The 23,077-nt window shown below is 38.0% G+C and overlaps 1 protein-coding gene across 5 annotated transcripts in view; it reads left to right on the top strand.

Annotated features, from left to right (window-relative positions):
• The first annotated feature begins 1,935 nt into the window (after positions 1-1,935).
• Positions 1,936-23,077, top strand: part of CNKSR2 (connector enhancer of kinase suppressor of Ras 2) — a 278,274-nt gene continuing 257,132 nt past the window's right edge. For all 5 annotated transcript variants that reach the window (XM_035725691.1, XM_035725694.1, XM_035725693.1 and 2 more), the window contains exon 1: positions 1,936-1,999. In XM_035725691.1, the coding sequence (XP_035581584.1) occupies positions 1,936-1,999 (64 nt within the window). The remainder of the gene's footprint in view (positions 2,000-23,077) is intronic.

Raw genomic sequence — 23,077 nt, 5'->3', positions numbered from 1 at the left:
CCTGATTATCTAAAAAAAAAAAACTGTAAATAACAACCATGATCTGGATTGTGAATGAAAGGTGCTATACCGGTACCCTCTGAACCTAGACTTGTCTAAATAATCTAAATTTCTTCCCGTGTACTTTTAAGTTTGGATTAGAAAAATAAACAAGCGTATGCATGGGCCATCTTAAGTTTTACTTGGTTTGTATCACTAGCCTGAAAACATCAAAATATTTTAACTACTGTGGTTTTAGTTCTTTTTAGGTGTGGTGGGGGATGGATGTCAACTTAAGTCAGTTGAGAAAAGTGGCAGTTCTGCAGCTCGTGCAATAGAACTAGAGAAAATGGGTCACTGCAGGAACGGGCAAAACCAATTGACATTATTGAAATGGTTACAGAAAATAAAAAGTTTCTCTTTTACTCAACGCGGCTATTTAAGAATGACAAAGAGAAAACATCTTTAATGGTGGTAGAGAGTTTGCATCTATACTTTCTAGGATTATTTGTCATTTAAAGTCAAGCCTCATTAGGCAAACTGTCTTTTACTAAGGGTTGCATAGTAGCCTTTGTAAGATTTCTGAAGAACCTGAGTTTTGAAGGATCATGTTTACAATTTATCACTTATTTTAAATCCCAGTGTTACCCCTTAGTTCTTATGTAAGATTATCTGAAAACAAAAGGACATCCCCTAAAATAGGTACTGGACACTCTCGACTTCGAAGGACACTCTCGGCTTCTTTGGCCATTGTTGGCCAAAAACCCGACAATGAGCCCTTCAAAAGGCACGTGGGGCTGAACCTGTCTCAGTATCACCACGACCAGCCCTTACAGGTTCCAGGCTCCACGCCTGACTTCCCAGGCCCGGGGCACCACCAGGGGCGGTCCGACAGCACGGGCCCTCCTGCCTCGTCATCGCTGCGTTTCTGGCTGGCGGAGCCGGTTCCCGTCCGCGGCATTCCACGCCCCCGTCTCCGCAGGCGTGCACGGGGCTCGGGAATCACCTCGGAAGCCCACTCAGCCGCAGGGAGGGCGTGAGCGAGGAAAGCCCGGGCTCTCGCTGTAACCCCCGCGCTCGGCGGTGTCCCCCTCCCCTTGACGGCGGGGCCATAGGTACCTCCTCAGCCGCCTGAGCATTCAGCGTTCAACTGGTGGGCGGCCCGTCCCGCAGCCGCCACGTCCGCTCAGAGGCCCCTCCGAGCCGCCGGCAACCGACTGACCCCGGGGCAGGGACTCGCGCCGACACCGCTGCGCACGCGCTCCTAGCGTGCCTCTATCCCGGGGCGGCTCGCCGGGCGGGAACGCAATCTGTGAGCCACTCGCACCTGCCTGACTGACAGGCAGACCCCGGGCTCGGGCCTCGTGCCGGAGCGCGCACGCGCCTCGCGCGCCTGCCGTCGGCCCCGGGGGCGGGACCGCGCGGCGGCGAGCGGGCGGGGGGCTTGTGGCGCGCGCGCCCCGCACCCGAGGGCTGCGGAGAGATATTTTGGGTGGCAGGAGGCCCCTCGTCATTTCCGCCGGGCAGCTTGTGGTGCCCCGAGCTTCACTCCCGCGCGCGAGGCGAGCGGGCAAGTTGGTTGCGGGCTTGCGGCGGCGGCTTCTTTTCTCAGCCCCTCGACCCTCGGCAGTGCAAGCCGTGAACTGAAGCCCTGGAGGGACGGAGACCGGAACGGAGCGGCGGAGCAACAGCAGCAGCCTCTGCGGGGAGCGACCAGAGAGTCCGCACAGAGCCGCGACCCCAGAGCGTTTCTCTCCCCGTTGCCGCTCCCGCCGCTGCTGTTCGCCGTTTGCTAAGAGACATTGCAGCCGCGAGACCCGACACACAAAAGCCGTCTTCTCGCCACCCGCCCAGCGAGGCAGCGGCCAGCAAGGGACCCCACCTGAGGGCGGCTCGGGCTACCGAGTTCGTTTTGTTTCTGATCTCCGGGCCCCGCGCGGTAGCGACCCCGTGTCCATGGCTCTGATCATGGAACCCGTGAGCAAATGGTCTCCGAGTCAAGTAGTGGACTGGATGAAAGGTAATGCCCGCTGTGCGGAGGGCGAGGCGGTCCTGGGGCGCCGGGGTACTGGCGCGCGAGAGGGAAGGGGCGCCTACTGCGGCCGAGCCCGCCATCGGGGCTTCCACCGGCTGATCGTGGTGTGCTGGGGGGAGGCGGAGGTCCTCCGGGGCAGGCTGGGGCTCGGGATCCCGATCCCCTATTGTCTTCAGTGGTGGCTGCCCAGTTAGAGAGGGTCGCGGAGAGCGCGGGGGTTGCCGGCGCTACCGGATAGGGTTAGAAGGCGGGCCGCGGAATCCCAGTATCTCTCGCCTCCTCCCCGCTCCTCACGGCGCCCCTAGGCCGGGAAGATGTGGCGACCCTCGTCTCTCCCCTCAGGGAGGAGCCCCCAGGGACCTGCTCCTTTTCTCGTTCCTTCCCGGGCCCCTTTGTTCCTGGGAAACCTAATGCCCCCTCGGTGGCCGCCCCTGCCAGGTGCCTTTTCCAGCGCCAACTCTCCCTACAACTTTTAAGCCCATATAATGGGGTCAGGACGCGGCTGCCCGGGTTTGAATTGGGCGAACTCCCCCAGTTTGGGCTGAGGATGCTCGGGGGATGCGCTACTTTGGGGGAGAGGAAAACATGCTTCCCCTGGGACAGCATCCGCGCTGGTATCTGCGGGCTCCCTCCTGCGCAAACCCCTGTCCCTCCCCCGCCCCCCACGTCCTTTGCCTCTTCCTCTTCTCGCTGGTCGAGGCTTTGGATCTCATGGCTTTTTATTGGGGGCTTGACGCCAGGTGTAAGGTGATGCGCATTCGGGTGCCCCCTCATTTCTTCCATCTTGAAGGCTCGCCCCTTTTTCCCCCTGGCAATTTCTAATAACCACAGTTGTAGACACTCGCCCTCCTAGTCTCAAACGTGGGCTTTTTCTTTAGTCCCTGGGCTTTCCTGCCTCACTATCTCCCTCTGTTGTCTGAGTTAAGGGGCTTGTAGAGGATTCCCCCCACCCCATGACCACTGCCTCCCCCATCACCAAGATTCCTAAGATTTGGGGAACGCCAACAGGGATGGATGGGATGAAATAAAGGATTCCTGGCCACACTTGGGAGATGTCAGGGCTTTGCTTTTGGTTATTCCTAGGCACAAACTCTAGGTAGATTAGTCAGGAGCCAAAGGCTTATCATTGTGAAAATGCGTGTTGCGGAGATGAGGGAGCCCCTTTTGGGGGCTTGCTTAGCAGGCAGACTTTCTAAGCTCCAGGTACTTTAGAACGAAAGGTGGGGTGATTGGAAGTGGTTAAGAGCGACATAGAGAAACTCAATTTTGTTTCCTCCTTTTCCGAACCTTTTCGGCCTCTTGCTTATTCTTACGGATTTTTCTTTATACATTTGCTTTCCTTTTATTCCCTTACTGGCCCCTTTATTTCTCACTTAATTAGTTTTTTTTCTTTTCTAATATGTGAAAAGTGCTTCGTAACTGCAAATCACAGTACACATGAGAGTGTACTGAATTAAGTAGAATTAATTATCAACTGCTCCCCTGTGTGTAGTGCGTTGTGCTAAGGTGCCATGGGTGCCATGACTAAGACAAAGTCCTGCAGTGGCTCATCTTTTCTGTTTCTTCTCTTCATATTGGCTATTGAAATTATGCTTTCCTAGATTCCCACTAACCCCCACCCCCCTTTGGATTGTCAGAAACAAACATCTGTCTTCTCTGTTTCTCAGTCATGGAAGAAAGAGCCAGGCGGTGCGCAAGAAGCAAGAATGCTTAATTAAAAAACCCTTTCTTTGAATTTGCGTAAAAGGTTACTTTGGTTTGAGTCCGTTACTGAAATACTCAACAGAAAGCTTTCTTGGCTCCATGGGAGTCTGATTACCTTCACAAATTCCCATGATGCTTGTAGTGAGTGATGCATACTCCATCTTCTTCACCTCCACCCTCCCAGTATAATCTTGCAGTTTCTTCTTTCTCTATAGTTTAGGTCTACCGAAGCAAGTAGAACATAGGACACATATTCTGACACACATTATTAGATTTCCAGTACAGTAGTACTTTAAAAATCTTTCCAGTCCTTTAAAAATCTCTCCAGCCTAAAATGCAGCATCTTTGAAGTTGAGCTAACATTGTTAGCTGTGATTTTAAATGATTGTTACGTATAAGTTGAATAACTTATTTTCATACCTGTTGGTGATTAATTTTAGAGCTATTTGAAAAGATCAAGCAAGTAGCCAAGATAGAATTTGTATATTTTTATACACATTAGACTAGAAGAGAAAAACTGATGTCATTATCTGAATATTTCAAATCCCAAACTGCTTACTGCTGAAATTTCTATAATCTTCATATAAATTTAATTTAAGATAGTAACAGAAAACAAGATTTTAAAGAACATTTGGATGAAATGAACATTTCCTCAACTTGTAATTATACTGGTACCTTAATTAATTTTTCCTCCCTATTCCTTTCCCCAAGTAAACTTTACAAGTAAACACATTAAAAAAAAAAAACTTCTCACCCTGTCCTCAGATGCAGTAATGTTTAAAAGTCAACTAATTGAGGCTGTAGCTTTGGAATGGCCAAACTTCCTTTGGTGTTGTATAATGTATAGTGTTATAAAAGCAGTAACAAAGAATGAACAAGACTTTTGAACAACTGCAACATTGTGGGAGTTCTTCAAAGCGTGCTCCTAATGTGACAGTTTCATCATCCTTAACATTTAAAGTATATAGCATATGCTTTCAGCTAGTCACAATCATAAATAGTTATAACTCTGTTTAGTAAGGTACATGCCTTATGCTCTTTCTAGGGTGTTTTTCTCTTCACTAAACAGAAAAGGAGACATTAAGCATATAAAAATAGCATGGCCATATATTTGTGCTTCCAGACAATTTATATAAGTGGTATAGAAATTCAGCAGAGAAGGAGATGAAGGGAAAAAAAAGGGCTGATGAGATTATTAAGCTTTAACATATATTCAAAATTGTTTATGAAGGACCATTTATACATTGCAATTCATTTTGATCTTTTTTACTAAAATGTATTTGAGGGAGGCAAATTTAAATTTATATATTAATTATTAGTAAAGATATAAGGAAACACTTGCATTTTTTTCTCACCACCAACACCACTATTTGAAAAATCCAATACTCAATGAATTTTCTTCTAACAATAAAAAATTGATGTGACACAGTGTCAATGTTAGTTCCAGTAAATATATGGACTCCTCATGAGTCAGTAAAATAAGCAGTTACATTCCAGATATCTTGATAGTACTTCAGGCTATTTGGAAATAATAGAACTTCAAAATTAATTTTATAAAAATATTTTTTGAGAAAATCAAATACACATCATTTAGCATTAAGAAACAGCCTTTTTTTCAGTAGGAAATTGCATTCAATCCTCTGGTAGTTTTGACAAAATTATAAAATGTAAACCTTTTTAGAGTAAAAGCAAAGCCTTTATTAGAGAAAGCTGTAGGTAGAAAAGTAGGCCAATAACAGTTTCTGATTTTTGCTCAGGGTATTACTCTAAAATACATCATATCTCAGCTCTTACCTATTCACTTGCAGGTCCTATAGAAATACTCCATAATCTACAGTTGTTTGAGTTTACTTTTTTGCCCACTGAAATACAGCAAAAATGTCTGAACACTTCAGGCCCCTATTATTAATTTCGGTATTGATTTTCCTTGTCCATGTCACACCCAGTAATTCCAGTTTTCTTCTCACAGTTTTTCCAACTTTGAAACTCCTCCAAAATATCCATATGACTAAAATAAAGTTATTTTCTGTGGCTAACTCCCTTCATGACATTTTTTCCAGTGATCTTTAATCCCTTCCCTGATCAAATAAAATGAATTATTGTTTTCAGAGTCACCAACAGGCCCTGCTTTGCTCGTCTTCTCTTATGGTCTCTGTGACTTAGCTCTTTCTACTCTTATAGTATGAGTCCTAAAATCTAAATTTTTAAGATAGTCTTTTCTCACACCATCCCACAATTAACTGCTCTGCTCTTTTCTGTTTACTATAAACCATTTTCTTTGAAAACCATTCACTGATTTCTACTTTCTGTCCTGATGACTCAGCCATCTTGAGGATAGAAAATGAAATACATTATTTTAGGTACAAAAAACAAAGACAGAGCCATCACTTTGCATACAACCCTACAAAAGAGGAAAATGCAGTGATGAAATAAGGTCTATTTATTATAAGAGTTAAATGCTACAGAGGAGAATGTATCTGATAAGATACAGAAATTTTGACAGGCACAGTGCTCTCTAATAGTTTTACCCCCTTCATAGGACCTAGAGCTGAGGTTGAAATTTATTTTATTAAGATGAAGGAAAATGTCAAATTTTTGAGTTAAACTGTCTTAGGAAAAATTTTCTGGCAGAAACTTGAGAAGTATGCATTGTAAAAAATATGTTAAATTTATATGATCAAACTAGTCCTATCATTTTTGAAAAATTATTTGCTTTCCTCAGTTGCAGTATGACTAGATAGTCACCAACAATCACCTACTCTCGATATGACTTTTTTTGAAACTCAATACTTGTCATTTCACACAAAGAAGAAATTTACTGTTTATGTAGAGTTTACAGGAAAATATCTTTTTATTTATACTGTCATTAACATTTACTCCTTAAGGTAACACTCATGATTTAGTACAGATTAGGAAAAAAGAGTCTATTTATGTAGATACATTCTGGTGCTTAGAGATTGTTTACTCCATACCTCTACATGGAAGGGGCTTTAATGGATTGTTTTAAATAAATTATTCTCTGCTTTGGGGAAATTAGTCTCTGTAAGGGATAGCAGTGACGTTGAGAAACCTAAGCCAAAACAGAGACAGGTGCCAACTAGAACATTTGCTAAATTTAAAAAATGTTTGCATTATGTGTGCAAGCACCAGTGGAAAGACGAGATGATGCTTTTAATCAGTCAGGAAGGAATCCATGGAGAAGGTGGGGTTTTAGCAACTTGTTATACAATTTATTTAACTAAGGCATATTCTAAGATGGATGTAGTCTAAATGTAAAGGCACAGCAAGAGACTTCGGAGTTGAGATGGGGTGATTAACCAGAACGGTTGTGTCTAGGTTTGTCTGGTTGAAGGAGAGAGGTGGGCAGTAGAGGGAAAATGAAGGAGGAGCCATGAGTAGGTGGTACAAAAGTACAAGAACAAATCTGCATTTCACAAAGACAATAAAACTCTCATCATGTCCTGAGTTTAAATAAATACCACATTATAAAACTTTGGCTGCCAAAAATAAGCCCACAAAGAATGTGTATTGAATTAGTACAGCTGTTTCAAATCTGTTTCTCAGGAATAATTTGGAAATAATGTTAAAGTGAGTTATTTTGAAGATTAATTACATCATGAACATTATGTTTTTGGATATTTAGAATTTTACTCATCCAAATTCTTACATGAAGAATGAAGATAGGCTTTTAAATACTGCTCTTGTTCTTAAAACAATGATGAATTATCATTTTTCATGTAGAGCAGAGTGGGACTTAAATTTGTTCTTAATGACTTTTAGCTCTCTATGTGACTTCCCTACAGCACCTCAACGCATAAGGTTTATTGTGAAAGATGAAGGATTAGTTTCTATAAAGAGTACTAGAAGGATGGATCATCTGTACGTTAAGAGAGGGAAGGGAGAGTAAGTAATTTGGAAAAAAAATGTAGCCTAAGCTTTTTATTTTTTAAATTTTTGTCATTGTTTAGTGTCTGGCTAAATAAAAGCAAATGTAATCTTCACTACAGGATCATTGTGTTGAATAACATTCAGTGAGTGAATTCACAGATTTCATGCATAGCATGGGCTTGTGTTCCCCAAAATGGAACATTTCTGTGGTTGTGAGAGCTAAATGATCAAAAGAAGACAAAGGGTTGATTTTTGCTAAGTATTGTAAAACATTGTTTTTGTATTAAAACAAACCTGGATATTAAATTCATGGTGTAGAAAGCAAAATTGGCATGATTTTAAAGATGAGACCAGAAGCTTAACAGGAATTTTAGGCTTGCAGCAAGCTGTTTCAAGCTGTGTTTCCCAGACCTTCCAGGGTTATGAGTAAACTTCGTTCAGCAATTATGGATACATCAGTGGAATAATTTGAGAAGTGCTGGTTTGGGCTTAGAAAATGTAAAATTAATGTACTTTACTTCCTCTTTTTCTTCTATTGCAAAGGACAAAATATTATCTTTTCAGTCAAAGTCATGATAATTATAGCGTCTTACTTTTTATTTTTTGGGTGGTTTTTTTTGGATCCATAAACCTATAATCAGGATAAATTTCTTAGGAATGTTTCTCATCTGATCCTATCCTCTCACTTCTCACCCCCATCAGCTTAAAAAATTTAGTGGCTTCTCATTATTTTTAGGATAAAGATAAAAGTTCTTAGTATGGCTTTTAAGACCATTGAAGGTTTGGCTATTGCCTTTGAAATAACCCTTATTCCTAGCACTAGTTACACTGGCCTTTCAATCTTGTTTGCATACCACAGGGCCTCTGCACTTAATACAGTTTCTCTTGCCTTTTTTCTTCACCCAGTTAAGTCCTACTCATCCATCATATCTCAAGCCTCCCCTTCTATGCCTCAGAAAAGCCTTCTCCATTCCCCAGGTCACATCAAATCCTCAGTTGTGTGCTCTCCAGGTACCATTTGTATCTTCGTTCTATATGCCAGTTTTATTTTTACATTAGTTTCTATGGTTATTTGTTGAGGTCAGGGACCTCATCTTATTTGCATAACAAAGCATAAGAAAGTATCTGGTGAAAAGCACTTAGGAAATACTTGTTGAAGGAAGGAATACATAAATATCACAAATTACTGGTCTGTCAGCAAATCTGCTTTCCTAAATGAAAATGCATGTAAAGTCCCTTATAATGCTGTAATGGATACTTCAGTGCCAAGTTGTATATTGTGTGCCAGAATACAGTAGAAGTGGGGTTGCTTTAATTCATAGTTGTATCGCTCTAGTCAATTCAATGACCTAAATCATGGTTTAGATTCATTTCATTAAGAAATGTGAATAATTTCAATGTATCTACAACACTTCTGTGTTTAAGCTATAAATATTTGCTGATATCACATTATTAATAGGCAAACATTACTTAAAAATTAAAACATACCTCTTAAGAATTTATTTTTTTTCGGGCGCCTGGGTGGCTCAGTTGGTTGGGCGACTGCCTTCAGCTCAGGTCATGATCCTGGAGTCCCGGGATCGAGTCCCACATCGGGCTCCCTGCTCGGCAGGGAGTGTGCTTCTCCCTCTGACCCTCTTCCCTCTCGTGCTCTCTCTCTCTCATTCTCTCTCTCTCAAATAATAAATAAAAATCTTTAAAAAAAAAATTTATTTTTTTTCATACAAATTTTCTAATTGTTTCTTCATTTCAGTGTTTTTAAAAGAGCTGTGTATTTTGGAATGCATGGTAGAGTGAAATTAATAAAATGTCTTAAGTTTCTCCTCTTATAGGGACACCTGGGTGGCTCAGTTGGTTAAGCATTTGTCTTTGGCTCAGGTCATGATCCCAAGGTCCTGGGATGTAGTCCCTCATTGGGCTTCTTGCTCAGTGGGGAGCCTGCTTCTCCCTCTGCCTGCTCTGCCTGCTGGTCTCCCTGCTTGTGCTCCCTCTCTCTCTTTCTCTGACAAATAAATGTAAAAAAAAATTTTAAAGTCTCTCCTCTGGGGCGCCTGAGTGGCTCAGTCGTTGAGTACCTGCCTTTGGCTTAGGTCATGATCCCAGGGTCCTGGGATCGAGCCCCGCATCGGGCTCCCTGCTCCATGGAAGGCCTGCTTCTCCCTCTCCCCACTTCTTGTGTTCCCTCTCTCACTGTCTCTCTGTCAAATAAATAAATAAAATCCTAAAAAAAATAAAAATTAAAATTAAAATTAAAAAATAAAAATAAAGTGTTTCTCTTATAAAAGAAAAAAAAACGTAAGAAATTAAAATGCATTTTTCTGTTGTGAAAAGAAAATATCCTTTGTTAACTTGGGTGATAAAATGGAAAAATAGCTTTTTTAATTTAATAATAACCATTATCTTTATTATACTTAATGTTGAATTTATATTTTATTAATAGGAATAAAACTAATGCTTAAAAATGCATCTTAAATCAGCATTTCTTATGTAATTTTCCATCCTTCCTGATATTGAAAAATGAATTTTAATTTTTTAAAGTGAATATAAATTTGGGCTAATTTTTGAAGGGCACTTGTTAAGAACCTATGTAGAAAGTTATTGTGAAGTATAACTTTTTAAATACATGTGCCTTATATGGGTTTTTTTGTTAATTATATGTTACTGGATAACCAAGTAGCAAGTAATAGATTTTTCTAATAAGTCAAGTCCCTCCCCACAAATTTACAATGGTTACAGTATAAATCAGAATAAGCGAAATTTTTAAGACTTTAACTTAGCTTTTTGCAGATCTGTTAACTTTTAATGAAACACCTTCAGACTTAATCTTTCTAGCTAGTACTATAAAACAGTGTGTTGCAATTGTGCCCTGATTTAAACTACAAATAACTATTCAATATGATAGAATTTTTTAGACTTTAAAGATGTATTTAATTTGTTTGATTTCAATTTAAATTACAATTGTTAATTCTAATAAAAGTTTTCATTAACTTGCTCTTGCAATTTCAGGGAAGAAAGGGTTATGGGTATTTACATAAATTTATTGAATCTTAAATTTTACTAAGTACAGTACCTGCTATTTTAGTTTTCTGTGCTCATCTGTTGAATATCACAACATAAAATTGGTTTTAAAACCAAGATTTAAAAAAAATAAAAACCAACATTTATTAAATAAAACAAAATTCACAATGGCATTAATGTATTATAGTTTGCCAAGATGAAAACATTGTTATATCCACTACTGAGTGTTTATCCAAAGAAAACAAAAATACTTATTTGGAAAGATATATATGGGGGCGCCTGGGTGGCTCAGTTGGTTAAGCGACTGCCTTTGGCTCAGGTCATGATCCTGGAGTCCCAGGATCAAGTCCTGCATCAGGCTCCCTGCTCGGCGGGGAGTCTGCTTCTCCCTCTGACCCTCCTCCCTCTCGTGCTCTCTGTCTCTCATTCTCTCTCTTGCAAACAAATAAAATCTTAAAAAAAAAAAAGAAAAGATATATATGCCCCGATGTTTATTGCAGCATTATTTACAGTAGCCAAGATATGGATGCAATCTAAGTGTCCATCAATAGATGAATGTATAAAGAAGTGATAACACACAGACACACACAGGAATATTACTCAGCTATAAAAACACAAATGAGATCTTGCCATTTATGATAACATGGATAGACCTAGAGAGTATTGTGTTAGGTGAAATAAGTCATACAGAGAAAGACAAATATCATATGATTTCACTTACATGTGGAATCTAGAAAACAAAAGAGCAAACGAAAACACACAGACTCACAAATACAGAGAACAAACTGGTGATTGTTGGAGGGGAGGGATGGGGGATGAGCAAAATAGATTAAGAGGTACAAACTTCCAGTTATAAAATAAGTCATGGAGATGAAAAGTACAGCATAAGGAATGAAGTCAATAATACTGTAATAACATTTTATGGAGATAGTGACTACAATTATGGTGAGCATTGCATAATGTATAGAATTGTTGAATTATGTTGCACACCTGAAACTAATATAGCATGTCATATATACTTCAATAATAAAAATGTTTTTTAAAAACATTACATAATATCAAGTATTACACACTTATCTCTCTCCTTTTTTTTAGAGAGGGGGAGAGAAAGAGAGAGGAGGGGCAGAGGGAGAGGGAAAGAGAATCTCAAACAGGCTCCACACTGAGTGTGGAGCCCTACTCAGGGCTCATCTCACGACCCTGAGATCATGACCTGAGTCAAAATCGGGAGTCGGGCACCCCAACACACTTAATCTCTTTTATATTTACTTGACATTAATGTTCTTGGAAATTAATCTGATTAGGTAGGTTGGAAAGTCTTCTAATAAGGTAATAGATAAAAAGAGAAACCACACTGTTAGTTGCTTTTAAAGTGTTGCCCAGGGGCGCCTGGGTGGCTTAGTGGTTAAGCATCTGCCTTCCGCTCAGGTCATGATCCCAGGGTCCTGGGATCGAGCCCCGCATCATGCTCCCTGCTCCGCGGGAAGCCTGCTTCTCACTCTCCCACTACCCCTGCTTGTGTTCCCTCTCTTGCTGTGGCTCTCTGTCGGATAAATAAAATCTTTAAAAAAATAAAGTGTTGCCCAATATCCTTTTTTTGTTTGTTTGTTTGGATTTTTTATTTTGTTTCAGCTACATCTGCTATTTTTAAAATGGGCTTGCAACATGTTTTCTCAAATAATATCTACAACAAATCAATGGAAGGCTGGCTTCAATCCTGGATTTTACTTTTTTCAACTTGTTTACCAAAGATTATGAAAGAATCTATTTTCTAGCAAGTTGTTAGACTTACAATGTGACTTATTAATAAAAACCTTTAAAGTAGTGGCCTTAAGTAATTATGCTGAATGATTAATTTCAACATTAGCTGAATTCTTATTATAATTTTGGTGTGTTTCATATATACATGGGAGTTTATTTCATATACTTTTATTTTTCAACCATCCACATTATTTTCAAAATGTTTGATAGTCCTGGGGAGTTGTGATTTTTTTTCCTGGCTAAGCATAAAATTCATATTTTAATTTCATATAATTCATTTATAAGCTTTCAAAACAAACCATTGAGCTGTTAAAAACATATAAAAGAGAAAATGTTGCAGAGTTTTTGTTAATGGAGCTCAAAACAGACATGTAGTCCAGTTGATGGTTTTCCTTCCCACTTGCCAGAACTTAGGTGGATTCTGAGTCCAGTGTGGTAAAGAACCAGCATGCATGGCAGCGCTTAGCTACTCCTTCCTGATTTCCCTCCATAGTAGTGGCATGGTGAGTCTTGTGGCAGTTTCTGTTGACATCACTGTTGCATTAAATCAGTGGCAGAGATTTTCTTATCTAGGGGACTGTTCCTTTGCCTTCTAGCTATCAGATCTGAGGCTTTCAGTTTGATGTTGAATTGTCACACACAGAGAGAAGCTTTCTCTATGAAATACTGAGGAATAGATAATTTTTCTTTCTAGTCTGTCTCTAGATATAATGCTTTAAGTATATTTATGGTAAAAGCATGTTAATTCAGATCTTGTTTATTTGAGATTTGTGATAATTACAGCAGGTTCTTATTGAAGTTTACTCTTTTTTTTTAAGATTTTATTTATTTGACAGAGAGAGACTTAGAGAGGGAACGGAAGCAGGGGGAGTGGGAGAGGGAGAAGCAGGCTTCCCGCGGAGCAGGGAACCTGATGTGGGGCTCGATCCCAGGACCCCGGGACCATGACCTGAGCCAAAGGCAGATGCTTAACGACTGAGCCACCCAGGTGCCCCTGAAGTTTACTCTTAATATGTGAAGGAAGGGTTTGCTGATTGAGCTTATAATGCAAACAAGGTTGGAAAGAAATTGTTTGACCCAGGAGGAGATGGTGTTTTCAAGTACTATACTCTGCCAGGAGCCATTTCCATACTGAAAATAAACTAGCTAGAAGTGAGTTGTATTTTTAGTTAGAATTTCTGCATACTTCGAATCATGGTTTTTTATTTTTTTTTGGAATATTTTTGTAAACATTCTATGATACAGCTTGGTTCTTCCCTTCATTCGCCAAAGTTAGGAAGGTCTCATGCACTTCACGTCTATTATTAGTAGTAATCCTTAAAATAAGATAAGGAACTGTTATTGACACCCTTTTACAGGTAAGGTGCAGAGAAGTTAAGCAGCTCAGCAAGGATTGTACAGCTATTCAGTGATGGAATTAGGTCGGACCTCAACTCTTTTTTTCTCTGTTGAATTGGATTTACACTTTAGTGGGTGAAGAACATAATTCAGGTTTGTCCATAATTATCTTCAGACTTGACTTTTATTTTTTTTAAGGTTTTATTTTAATTCCAGTTAGTTAACATACAGTGTAATATTAGTTTCAGGTGTACAATATTCAGCACTTCCATACCAGACTTGACTTCTAAAACATTTCCTAAATTTTCTACCCTGTAAAAATTGGCACCATGTAGGATATAGTAAAGAGCACTTTGGAATCAGATGCCTGGGTTAGTTATATCCAGACTCTATTACTTCCTAGCTGTGTGATTTTTGAGGGAGAATTTAAGTAACTTGCCAGGTTTTTTCATTTTTGTAAAATAGAAGTGATAGTATTACCTGCCTCATAGGGTTATGGTATACTTAAAACAATGCCTGGTACATAGTAAGTGCATGGTAAATGCCAGCTTTTTTTTTTAATTAAGGAATTGATTGCATTCTGTTGGCAATCTTCAAAGGCACAACTACTAATAGATAATATTTATTGAGTATTTACTACATACCATGTACTGTGCTGGGTGCTTTCTCTGCATTATCTTATTCCTATCCTAGCCCTGAAAGATTGGAATTATCACTGCTTTACACACGAAGACACTTTTGCTTAGAAATATTGAATGACTTATTCTATATACCCAAAAATTTATTTAGCAGGTATTCAATAAATATTTTGAAAAATTAATAAACAGTGGAAGAAGCAGAATTTGAATAGATTTATAACTGGTTACAAAACATAATATTTCCACCTTGCCATTCTACCAGAGGTACATATGAAATGAGAAGAATCCTGGGAATACTTTCAAAAACGTGGATGTCCACTCCACCAGACCTACCTTCTGTAGTGCGTGGTAAGGTGGGCTATGGTTCTTGGGTCCTTTTGGCCTCTAGAGGGGTGTGTGGGTGGGTGGGGTGTGTGGGTTTGTGTGTGTTGAGGTGTTTCCATCAGAATAGTACTTAAGCCAATGACAAAGATGCCACATATAATTATAGTCTTGGTGACATTTTCCTATTTTGATGTGAACCTCAGGAGTTTGATTCTCACCTCTGCTGAGTCTAGACCTAAACAAAAGATCTACTTGAGACCACTGCTACTACCAACCCAGTGCTGGAATGTTTTGTTCTAAAAGGATTGTTAATAAAAATACATGGTGTCTGATAATAGATGTTCATAAATGGCTTTACATTATACTACAAATAATGGCTTCTGTTATATTCTTTTGTTTAGCTTTACTTAGCAGTGGTTAGCATTGCTATCTGCATTTCATTGGTGTTTCTTTGAACAGCAGACTTTATTCAGTGCATGCCTATAGCTTTGAAATCCTTACCTACCTACTAGATGGTAATTATTGCCCCCAAATTGTTTTGTTTTGTTTGGAAACTCCTTTATCTTAGACCAGATTGTAATATGATATGGTAGTATAGTGAATCACAAAAGGAACTTAAGTGTTAAAGAAAACTTAATCATAATCAGTCAAAAACTATTGTGAAGTCAGTGCAAAATATGAAGTTGAGCTAGAGATGTTTGGTCAGTTGAGTATAAAGTAGTAATGAAAGGTAAAATTCCATCTACGTTATATTTTAAAATAATACACGTGGTTTTGCATATATATAAAATATATATTCTAGCATGTATTTAGGAACTTAAAAGTTAGATTTGTTCAGAGTAAAAACACAAAAATGATATTTCTTATTTCTCTTTGTTCTTTAATGCAATTGAGGTGAGTTCGCTTTAGACTGGAAGTTTTAAAATAAGGGAAAACAACTTACATTGTTCTTTGCTTGTGTAGAGAATGATTTGAAGCCTCTCATTATTTATGAAAGCTATCACAATACCCAGGATAATAGGCAAAAGAAAAAAAAACAACTGTGGTAATTACCAGCTATTTTGAAGTTTCCTTAGGATTATTGTCCACTTGATTATGTAAAGTACTTTCCCAAAGTGCTCATTATCTTTTAAAATCCATATGAATTAAAATTAATTTTGTTTGGAGATGTTTTTGAGAACTTTATCACTTTCCTTGAAATAATTATTGACATCTTGTGTTAATAAGCGGTCTGATAGAAATAGACTTTTAATAAGCAGTCTGGTAGAGATAGACTTTTAAATATGGTAACACCATGAATCTCCATCTGCATTAATTTTAAGATGTGTCTAATTCAATGTTTAAAGTAAATGGTTTCTCATTGTGGGGTTTCTTTTTACATGAGGCTGCCTTGCCACTTTATTCTTATATTTGTGACCAGTACACACAGAAAGTAAATATAGCAGAGTAATACCTACGGATCTAATAACATTTTTCTCCTTAGTGATGCACCAGTAACAAGATCACCAAAAATTAAGGCTGGTATGTATGTCTGAAAAGTAAGGACTTAAAAATACACACATCGTATACACTCAAACGAATAACATGATAATCACACCAAAATTTATTTCTTTATATCAGTAAATATCTAGTGGTTCAAATTTCTGGTTTTGTAAATGTCAAACATTTTTATAGTTTTTTCCTTAAATCAGGATCCAAATAAAGTCCACATATTGTAGTCTACCTTATTCTTTTTTCCCTACATCATTTCTTTAGGACTCAGTACCCTCTGTTTGTACCTTATATAATGTCTTCTGAAATAAAACTCATAGATAATATAGCCTACCTACTAATATAATTTTTAAAAATCCACTGTAATGACCATATTGTAATGTAATGACCATATTGTAATAAAAAGGAAAAATAATTTGTAAAAATAAAATAGGTTTTTATATGTAGGTCCTCAATATGACTATACTAGGAGAAACTAATTGATATTTTTTCCTGCTTATAATGAGCATATCTGGATTTAAGAGAAGCAGTAAGTTTAGAAGTCATTCCATAGAAGTACAAGAAGATGGAAGAACAGATGAAATGATAGACACTGGAATAAAAATGAATATTAGGGGAAGTAGTACAAGCTAGACTCATTTGGTATGTCATCCTAATAATTCCTATTGATTATTTAAAAGTCATGTGGGAAGGAACCACAGCTTTTCAGAGAAATGAGAGACTTCTAGGGATAGGGACAGAATATTTAAGATGAGCCTGGAGCATCTTGTAGTGCCAGAAAGTAAGGAAGTGCTTAAAAAACACAATGATGAGAGCATGTCAAAAACTTAGGAGTCATTCTGAAACAGCTCTCAATGGCTAAAACTGCAACAGTTTGAGGAACAAAAGTAGTATTGGATTATAGCTCAATACCTAAATATCCATGAATCCATACTGATGTAAATAAATATCTGAATAAATAAAGAAATGAGGGGCAAAAGAAAAATCTCCCAAATAGAGAACTCCAAACAATTTATATAGATAATCCCCTCTCAAGAAGATGGCACTTAATTCCCCACCCCTTGATTGTGGGCTGCACTTAGTGACTTGTTTCCAAAGAGTAGAGTGTGGGAAGGGGAAACATAACTTTACAGTGGAGAAGCCTAGTAAACACTGTATTGGCCAGATGATCAGAGTTTGCATCATCAGTGATGAGTCATGCTGATGATAGCATGTACCCTTAATATGATATGTTTAGAATGTCACTTTACCCATGTGGTCTTCCTCTCCCAAACCCATAAGCCCAGTCTAACTATGAGATAAACATTAGACCCAGATTGAGGACATTTTACAAAATACCTGACCAGTACTCCTCAAAACTGTTAAGGTCATCAAAAAATAAGGAAAATGTGAGAAACAGACGAGAGGAGGCTAAGGAGACATGATGATTGTTTGTACTATGGTGTCCTGGATAAGATCCTGGAACAGAAAAAGCACATTAGGAAAGAACTAGTGAAATCTAAACGTAGTGTGGAATTTAGTTAATAGCAATATACCAGTGTTGGTCCACTAGTTGTGACAAATGTATCATAGTAATATGAGCTGTTAATAATAGAATACAGATAAGAGGTATATAGAGACTATATATTTATATATATATAAAATAAGATATACATACTATAGTAACTTTTCTGTAGATCTAAAACTATTCTGCAATAAAAAGTTTAAATAAAAAAGTTTATTTTCAAATTTGGTAATATCAAAATATAAGCTATATGTCATATGTAAAGTAGCTTTGGTTTGCCTCTGTAAGTGTTAATAAAGTCTTTCAAATGCAAACAAACAAAAAGTCATGGGATACAGGCAGTTTTTTAGTATGTAACTGTTGCATCCTTCTAGCAGTCATTCAGTAACTGGATCATTGTGATAACCCCAAGCTCCTCAAAATTCTCAAAAGGCTCCCAACAGGGTACATTGGCCCTGTCTTGACATCAAGAATCTCTCTGCCTTACCTCTTCTCTCCTGTGTAAACCTCATGTTTTTCCACACGTGAAAAAAATTTCTTGGATTATTGGTGTACCTGGTTTACTTTCTACTGAAATTAATATTTTACTTGATTAGCTATTTTTTAACCTTTTGCTAATCAGGAAGTGTTTAAGAAAAGGAAACTGGGGTGCCTGGGTGGCTCAGTTGGTTGGGCATCTGCCTTTGGCTCAGGTCATGATCTCAGGGGCCTGAGATCAAGCCTCTCATCAGGCTCCCCTGCTCAGTGGGGAGCCTACTTCTCCCTCTCCCTCTGCCTGCCCCTACCCCTGCTTGTGCTCTCTGGCTCTCTCTCTCTGTCAAATAAATAAATAAATCTTTAAAAAAAGAAGGGAAACTGAATGTGCATGGGTTAGAATGGAGACCACCAATAGTTAGCCTCATGTTCTTATTTTACCTCACAAACAGGTTTGTAGTTAAACTCTTGGACAGAAGAGTGTGCTATTCTAAACCTTGTTAACAAAGCCTGGTTTCCAGTACTCCTGCTATAATTGTAGTTTCCTGCAGACACTGTCTAGGAATGTTAAACAAGGTATGAAAATTTTTGAGCAATGTTGTGGTTTATAATAATTGATTTTAAGCTAAATATATAAATGTGTGTGTAAATATGTGCACGTATTTACTTAGGGCACATATCTGCCTTGGGCAGATATACTGAAATTGCATATAGCTAAATGACATTTTCTCATTGCTTTTCTGCAAAAAAATCAACATTTTTCTTTTTGTCATTAAATGTAACACCTTATTTTCATTGTATTATGGGGTCATGTAGTATGTTAGTACCTGGGTTTGGATATGAGGATGGTTGTAACTTAAGGCCTCCTTTGGTCACATCTCTAAGAAATTATATTTCAAAATAGAACTGTTGTCATACTTGCACTTTATTCCTGTATCTTTTTGGTTAAGATCTTCCATATTTTCTAGTTTATGAGTGTGCACATGCTAAAGGGATCAAGCTCTTGTAATAAGTGGATAAAACTGTGACCAGGAATTTAATGAATTAACCTGATAACTCTTCTTTTCTTGCCACAATAAATTGAAATGTTATAATTATCACAGTGTCAACTTACTTGATTCTTTGTTATTACTCCATGTCTGTAAAAGTGTGAAGTTCTGTTGATGTTGATGTGAATGCCTTAGAATTGTCTTCCTGGCTTTTTACTAAATGTTTTCTTCTTTTTCTGACCTTATGTATACTCTGAGAGTACCAGCCAAGATATGCATTATGTTCTCTGTGAAATGCTTCTGCTTTTTGTACAAAGTGGTATTTCTTAAGCTACCCTCACAGGAATGAAGGAGAGTTTGGTTTGTCTGCTTTGTTTTGTTTTAGTAAGGTAAGAATGCTTTGCCTGCAAAAAAAAACTTCAAAAAAACAGCCGGTTTAGATTACACATTAAATATCAAGGGTTTGGAACTATCATTGAATATGTGACTGGCAAGGATGGTTTAACTTTCCAAGATTCTCCAATATCTATCCCAGGTTAAAATCTGTCTCGGGATAGGTGAACAGCATTTAGATTGAAGTTATTTTCACAACTTTTCAATGATACTTTTCATAACAAAATTGTACAGATTTAGGATGACTACCTATTTCGATAATACTCTTATAATAATTAAAAATGGAATGTTAGAGGAAATTGTGTCATTTGCCCGACTTTCAAAATACAGATGGCTTTAGAAGTAAACTTGGAAGCTTTTTTCAGAGTGCAGATGGACACAAGTTCTTCAGTGAAGTTAATTAAGAATAATCATTTTATAGCAACCACTGTCTTCTAGGCTGCCATGTAGAAGTAGTAGTCTGCTTTCCCAAATAAAAATGCCAAATCATGCTTTTCAGGGCTGCTGAAAAGATTTTATCACCTGTACCCATGTCAAAAGACTCATTCCCCTACCTACTACCCAAAAAAATATTAAAATATTTAAAATATTAGAGGGTAAAAAAATATTAAAGGGACAAGCATCTAGGAGGAAGCACTGTATGTGGAAGACAATACAAATTATCTATAGTCCTGAGATGGAACTGGAAGTCTCCAGTTGTAGTCCAACCTCAGTTCTGTCTTGTATTTGCCATATGTGTTTAACTCATCTCTTCTCAAGCCCTCAGTTTCCTTATTTAAAAATGGGGATAAGGAAAATGCACTTCATAGGGAATTCTGAAGAATAGTCAGTCAAAATGCAGTCCACGTAGAAATGGAGTTAACGTTTTGACACTGGCAAATTACAGTTTATTAATTACTGAACATGATTTTAGAATTATCTTTATGGAAAGGTTACTTTAAGAATTATATTTCAATTTACAAATGAATTACTGGATATATCTCATATATGTTTGTCTTAAGACATGGCATACAAAGAAGATTATACTGATTTAAAAATGTATCTGGGGTATGGATTTCAGGTAGCTAATTCTTTCTCTGACAGCTTTATTGGAGCATTTCTAACCAGACCAGTTTTTTCTTGAGTCAAATGATCACTTAGGTAATTCAGCCTAATTATTAGAATGCTATATTTCACTCTTCCTGCCAGGGAAGGCAATACAAAGGTCCTACGGTACTGCTGTTGATGACTGTCAAACCTGCCGAAGTCTGAACCAGTGTAAGCCTCATCTTAGGAGTAGACTCTGCATATCATGGTTCCTCATACTTCTCAGCATTATTTAATCAGAAGGTTCATGATAATTGAAATTTCATTTCTCAGGCTTTGTCAGAAGCTTGGAGTATAAGAGTTTTGTCATCACAGGCATATACTTGGTATTCATTATTATTAAACACTGAATCTCTGCAATGAAAATGATGGGCACTTATGAGCACTAGAACTCCATGTAAGTGATAAGAATGCATTGACTTTTCATAGGAGAAACAGTCAATTGTAAGATACAAATGAACCAATGCATTTGAGCTTGGATCACTGAAAACTAGGGAGAATCACTGGCAAAACAATGCCTTTTCTCATTCATGTGTCACAAGTGGTATTTGGATTGAGGACAATTGAAAAGCATTAAGACAACAAATTAGTTCCCATGCTGTATAGAACGGTTGTTGGAAAATGTACTTTCCCAAAGCTAGTATGCTGGCTTTTTTATTACTATTATTACCAGTAGGTTTTTTCTCCTTAGAGTTCACATTTTGGCCTGCATTTGTGTTTTTCTTGGAAAAATTCTTTGTATATCCAACATTGGTGCACTTTGTGTAAAGGATGTCAACTCACATATAAAATTTGGTTTAGATGAATTTCTAAAATATAGAAATTAAGAGTCTCCTTTTAATCAGAGTAACAGTGTAACAATGTTTGACTTTAAAGCTTTTGAGAAACTCTTTCACTGTGATTTTGTTGTTATTGCTACTTCTTCCATCTTTTTGATATTGATATGTTTCTAAATGACGGGGGACAACAATATGCCAGATCTTATTCTTTCATTCAAACTTTGAAGATCATTTGGATTTTTTTTGTTTGGCCCTGAGCCATCTATAACTCATTTCTAAAAACCATGTAAAATTTAAACTAAATGAACACCTTAAAAAAATGATATCATGAGACAGCTCTGATTCTATCAGAGTTACCTAGGGAAAATCGTTTGAATTTCGGGTTTTCTTTACTATAAAAGAAAGTTGGGTGATATGTTCTTTGTTAAAACTTGAGTTTCTAGGGGTGCCTGGGTGGCTCAGCCATTAAGTGTCTGCCTTCGGCTCAGGTCATGATCCCAGGGTCCTGGAATCGAGCCCCACATGAGGCTCGGCAGGAGGCCTGCTTCTCCCTCTCCCCCTCCCCCCGCTTGTGTTCCTGCTTTTGCTATCTCTCTCTGTCAAATAAAATCTTTTAAAAAAACCTTAAGTTTCTGTGATTCTAAATTTTTCTTAAAGATTTATCTATTTTAGAGAGAGTGTGCGTGAGTGGGGGAAGGGGCAGAGGGAGAGAGAGACTCTCAAGCAGACTCCCTACTGAGTGCAGAGCCCAATGTGGGGCTCCATCCCAGAACCCATAAGATCCTGACCCAAGCCGAAACCAAGGGTCAGTTGCCCAACCAATTAAGCCACCCAGGCGCCCCTGTGATTCTAAATTTTTAATTCATTCTCATATTTGTTTTAGAAGCAACGAATGGTGAGCATTCCTTTAATTTTTTATATCTACTTTAATGACCCCTAGAGATACTTGGGGCTTCTGAATTTTTAGAAGGTATAATTTTATTTTATCCTGTAAATTTAGTACCAGGCACAGAACTCTATATGTTTTACATGAAGACTTGCTGTGCAACAAAAGCAAAAGGTGTATTTTTGATGGTTTTTGTGGATCTGGATTCCCCAAGTGTAGGCCATCAGTGTCAGATTACCTTTACAAATTTTGGACTGGCAAATTCCTAGGGTGTTAAGTTACAAATATCTTTCCTTTTTCCTTTTTTCTTTTTCCATTTTCTATAATCTTTCACTACCAAAACTATAACCATTACAAATTAGCAAGCAGGCTATTCAGCGAATACCTTCTAACCCCTTAGATAAGTCTTTCTCTGCCTGCCCCCTTGGTAATGTTTAAAAAAATTTTTTTTCAGGTGGTTCTAAAGTCCTACTATATAAAAATAAGACTTATTTACAAATGAACTCACAAGACCAAAGAAAATATAAATTAGAGTGGTAAGTATAAGTTGTAGAGTATCTGACAAAAACCAGTACTTTTTGTTCTTGATGTTCATTTTTAAATCATGCTTGTAAAATCATGGCTTGTGTAACACAATAGTTCTCTCAGTCAGTTTAAATATGCGCAGATGCATCAAACAGATTTGTATTATGGATGTACTTTCCTTAAATTCTTAGCAAAAATTTATAGCTGTTTTATAGACCTTTAACATTTATGGTTTTAATTATAATTGATAAGCAAATTTGAAACA

This window comes from Zalophus californianus, chromosome X (assembly GCF_009762305.2).
Source record: "Zalophus californianus isolate mZalCal1 chromosome X, mZalCal1.pri.v2, whole genome shotgun sequence".
NCBI lineage: Eukaryota > Metazoa > Chordata > Mammalia > Carnivora > Otariidae > Zalophus > Zalophus californianus.
Note: the sequence above shows the minus strand (reverse complement) of the source record. Positions and strands in the feature narration are given on the sequence as shown.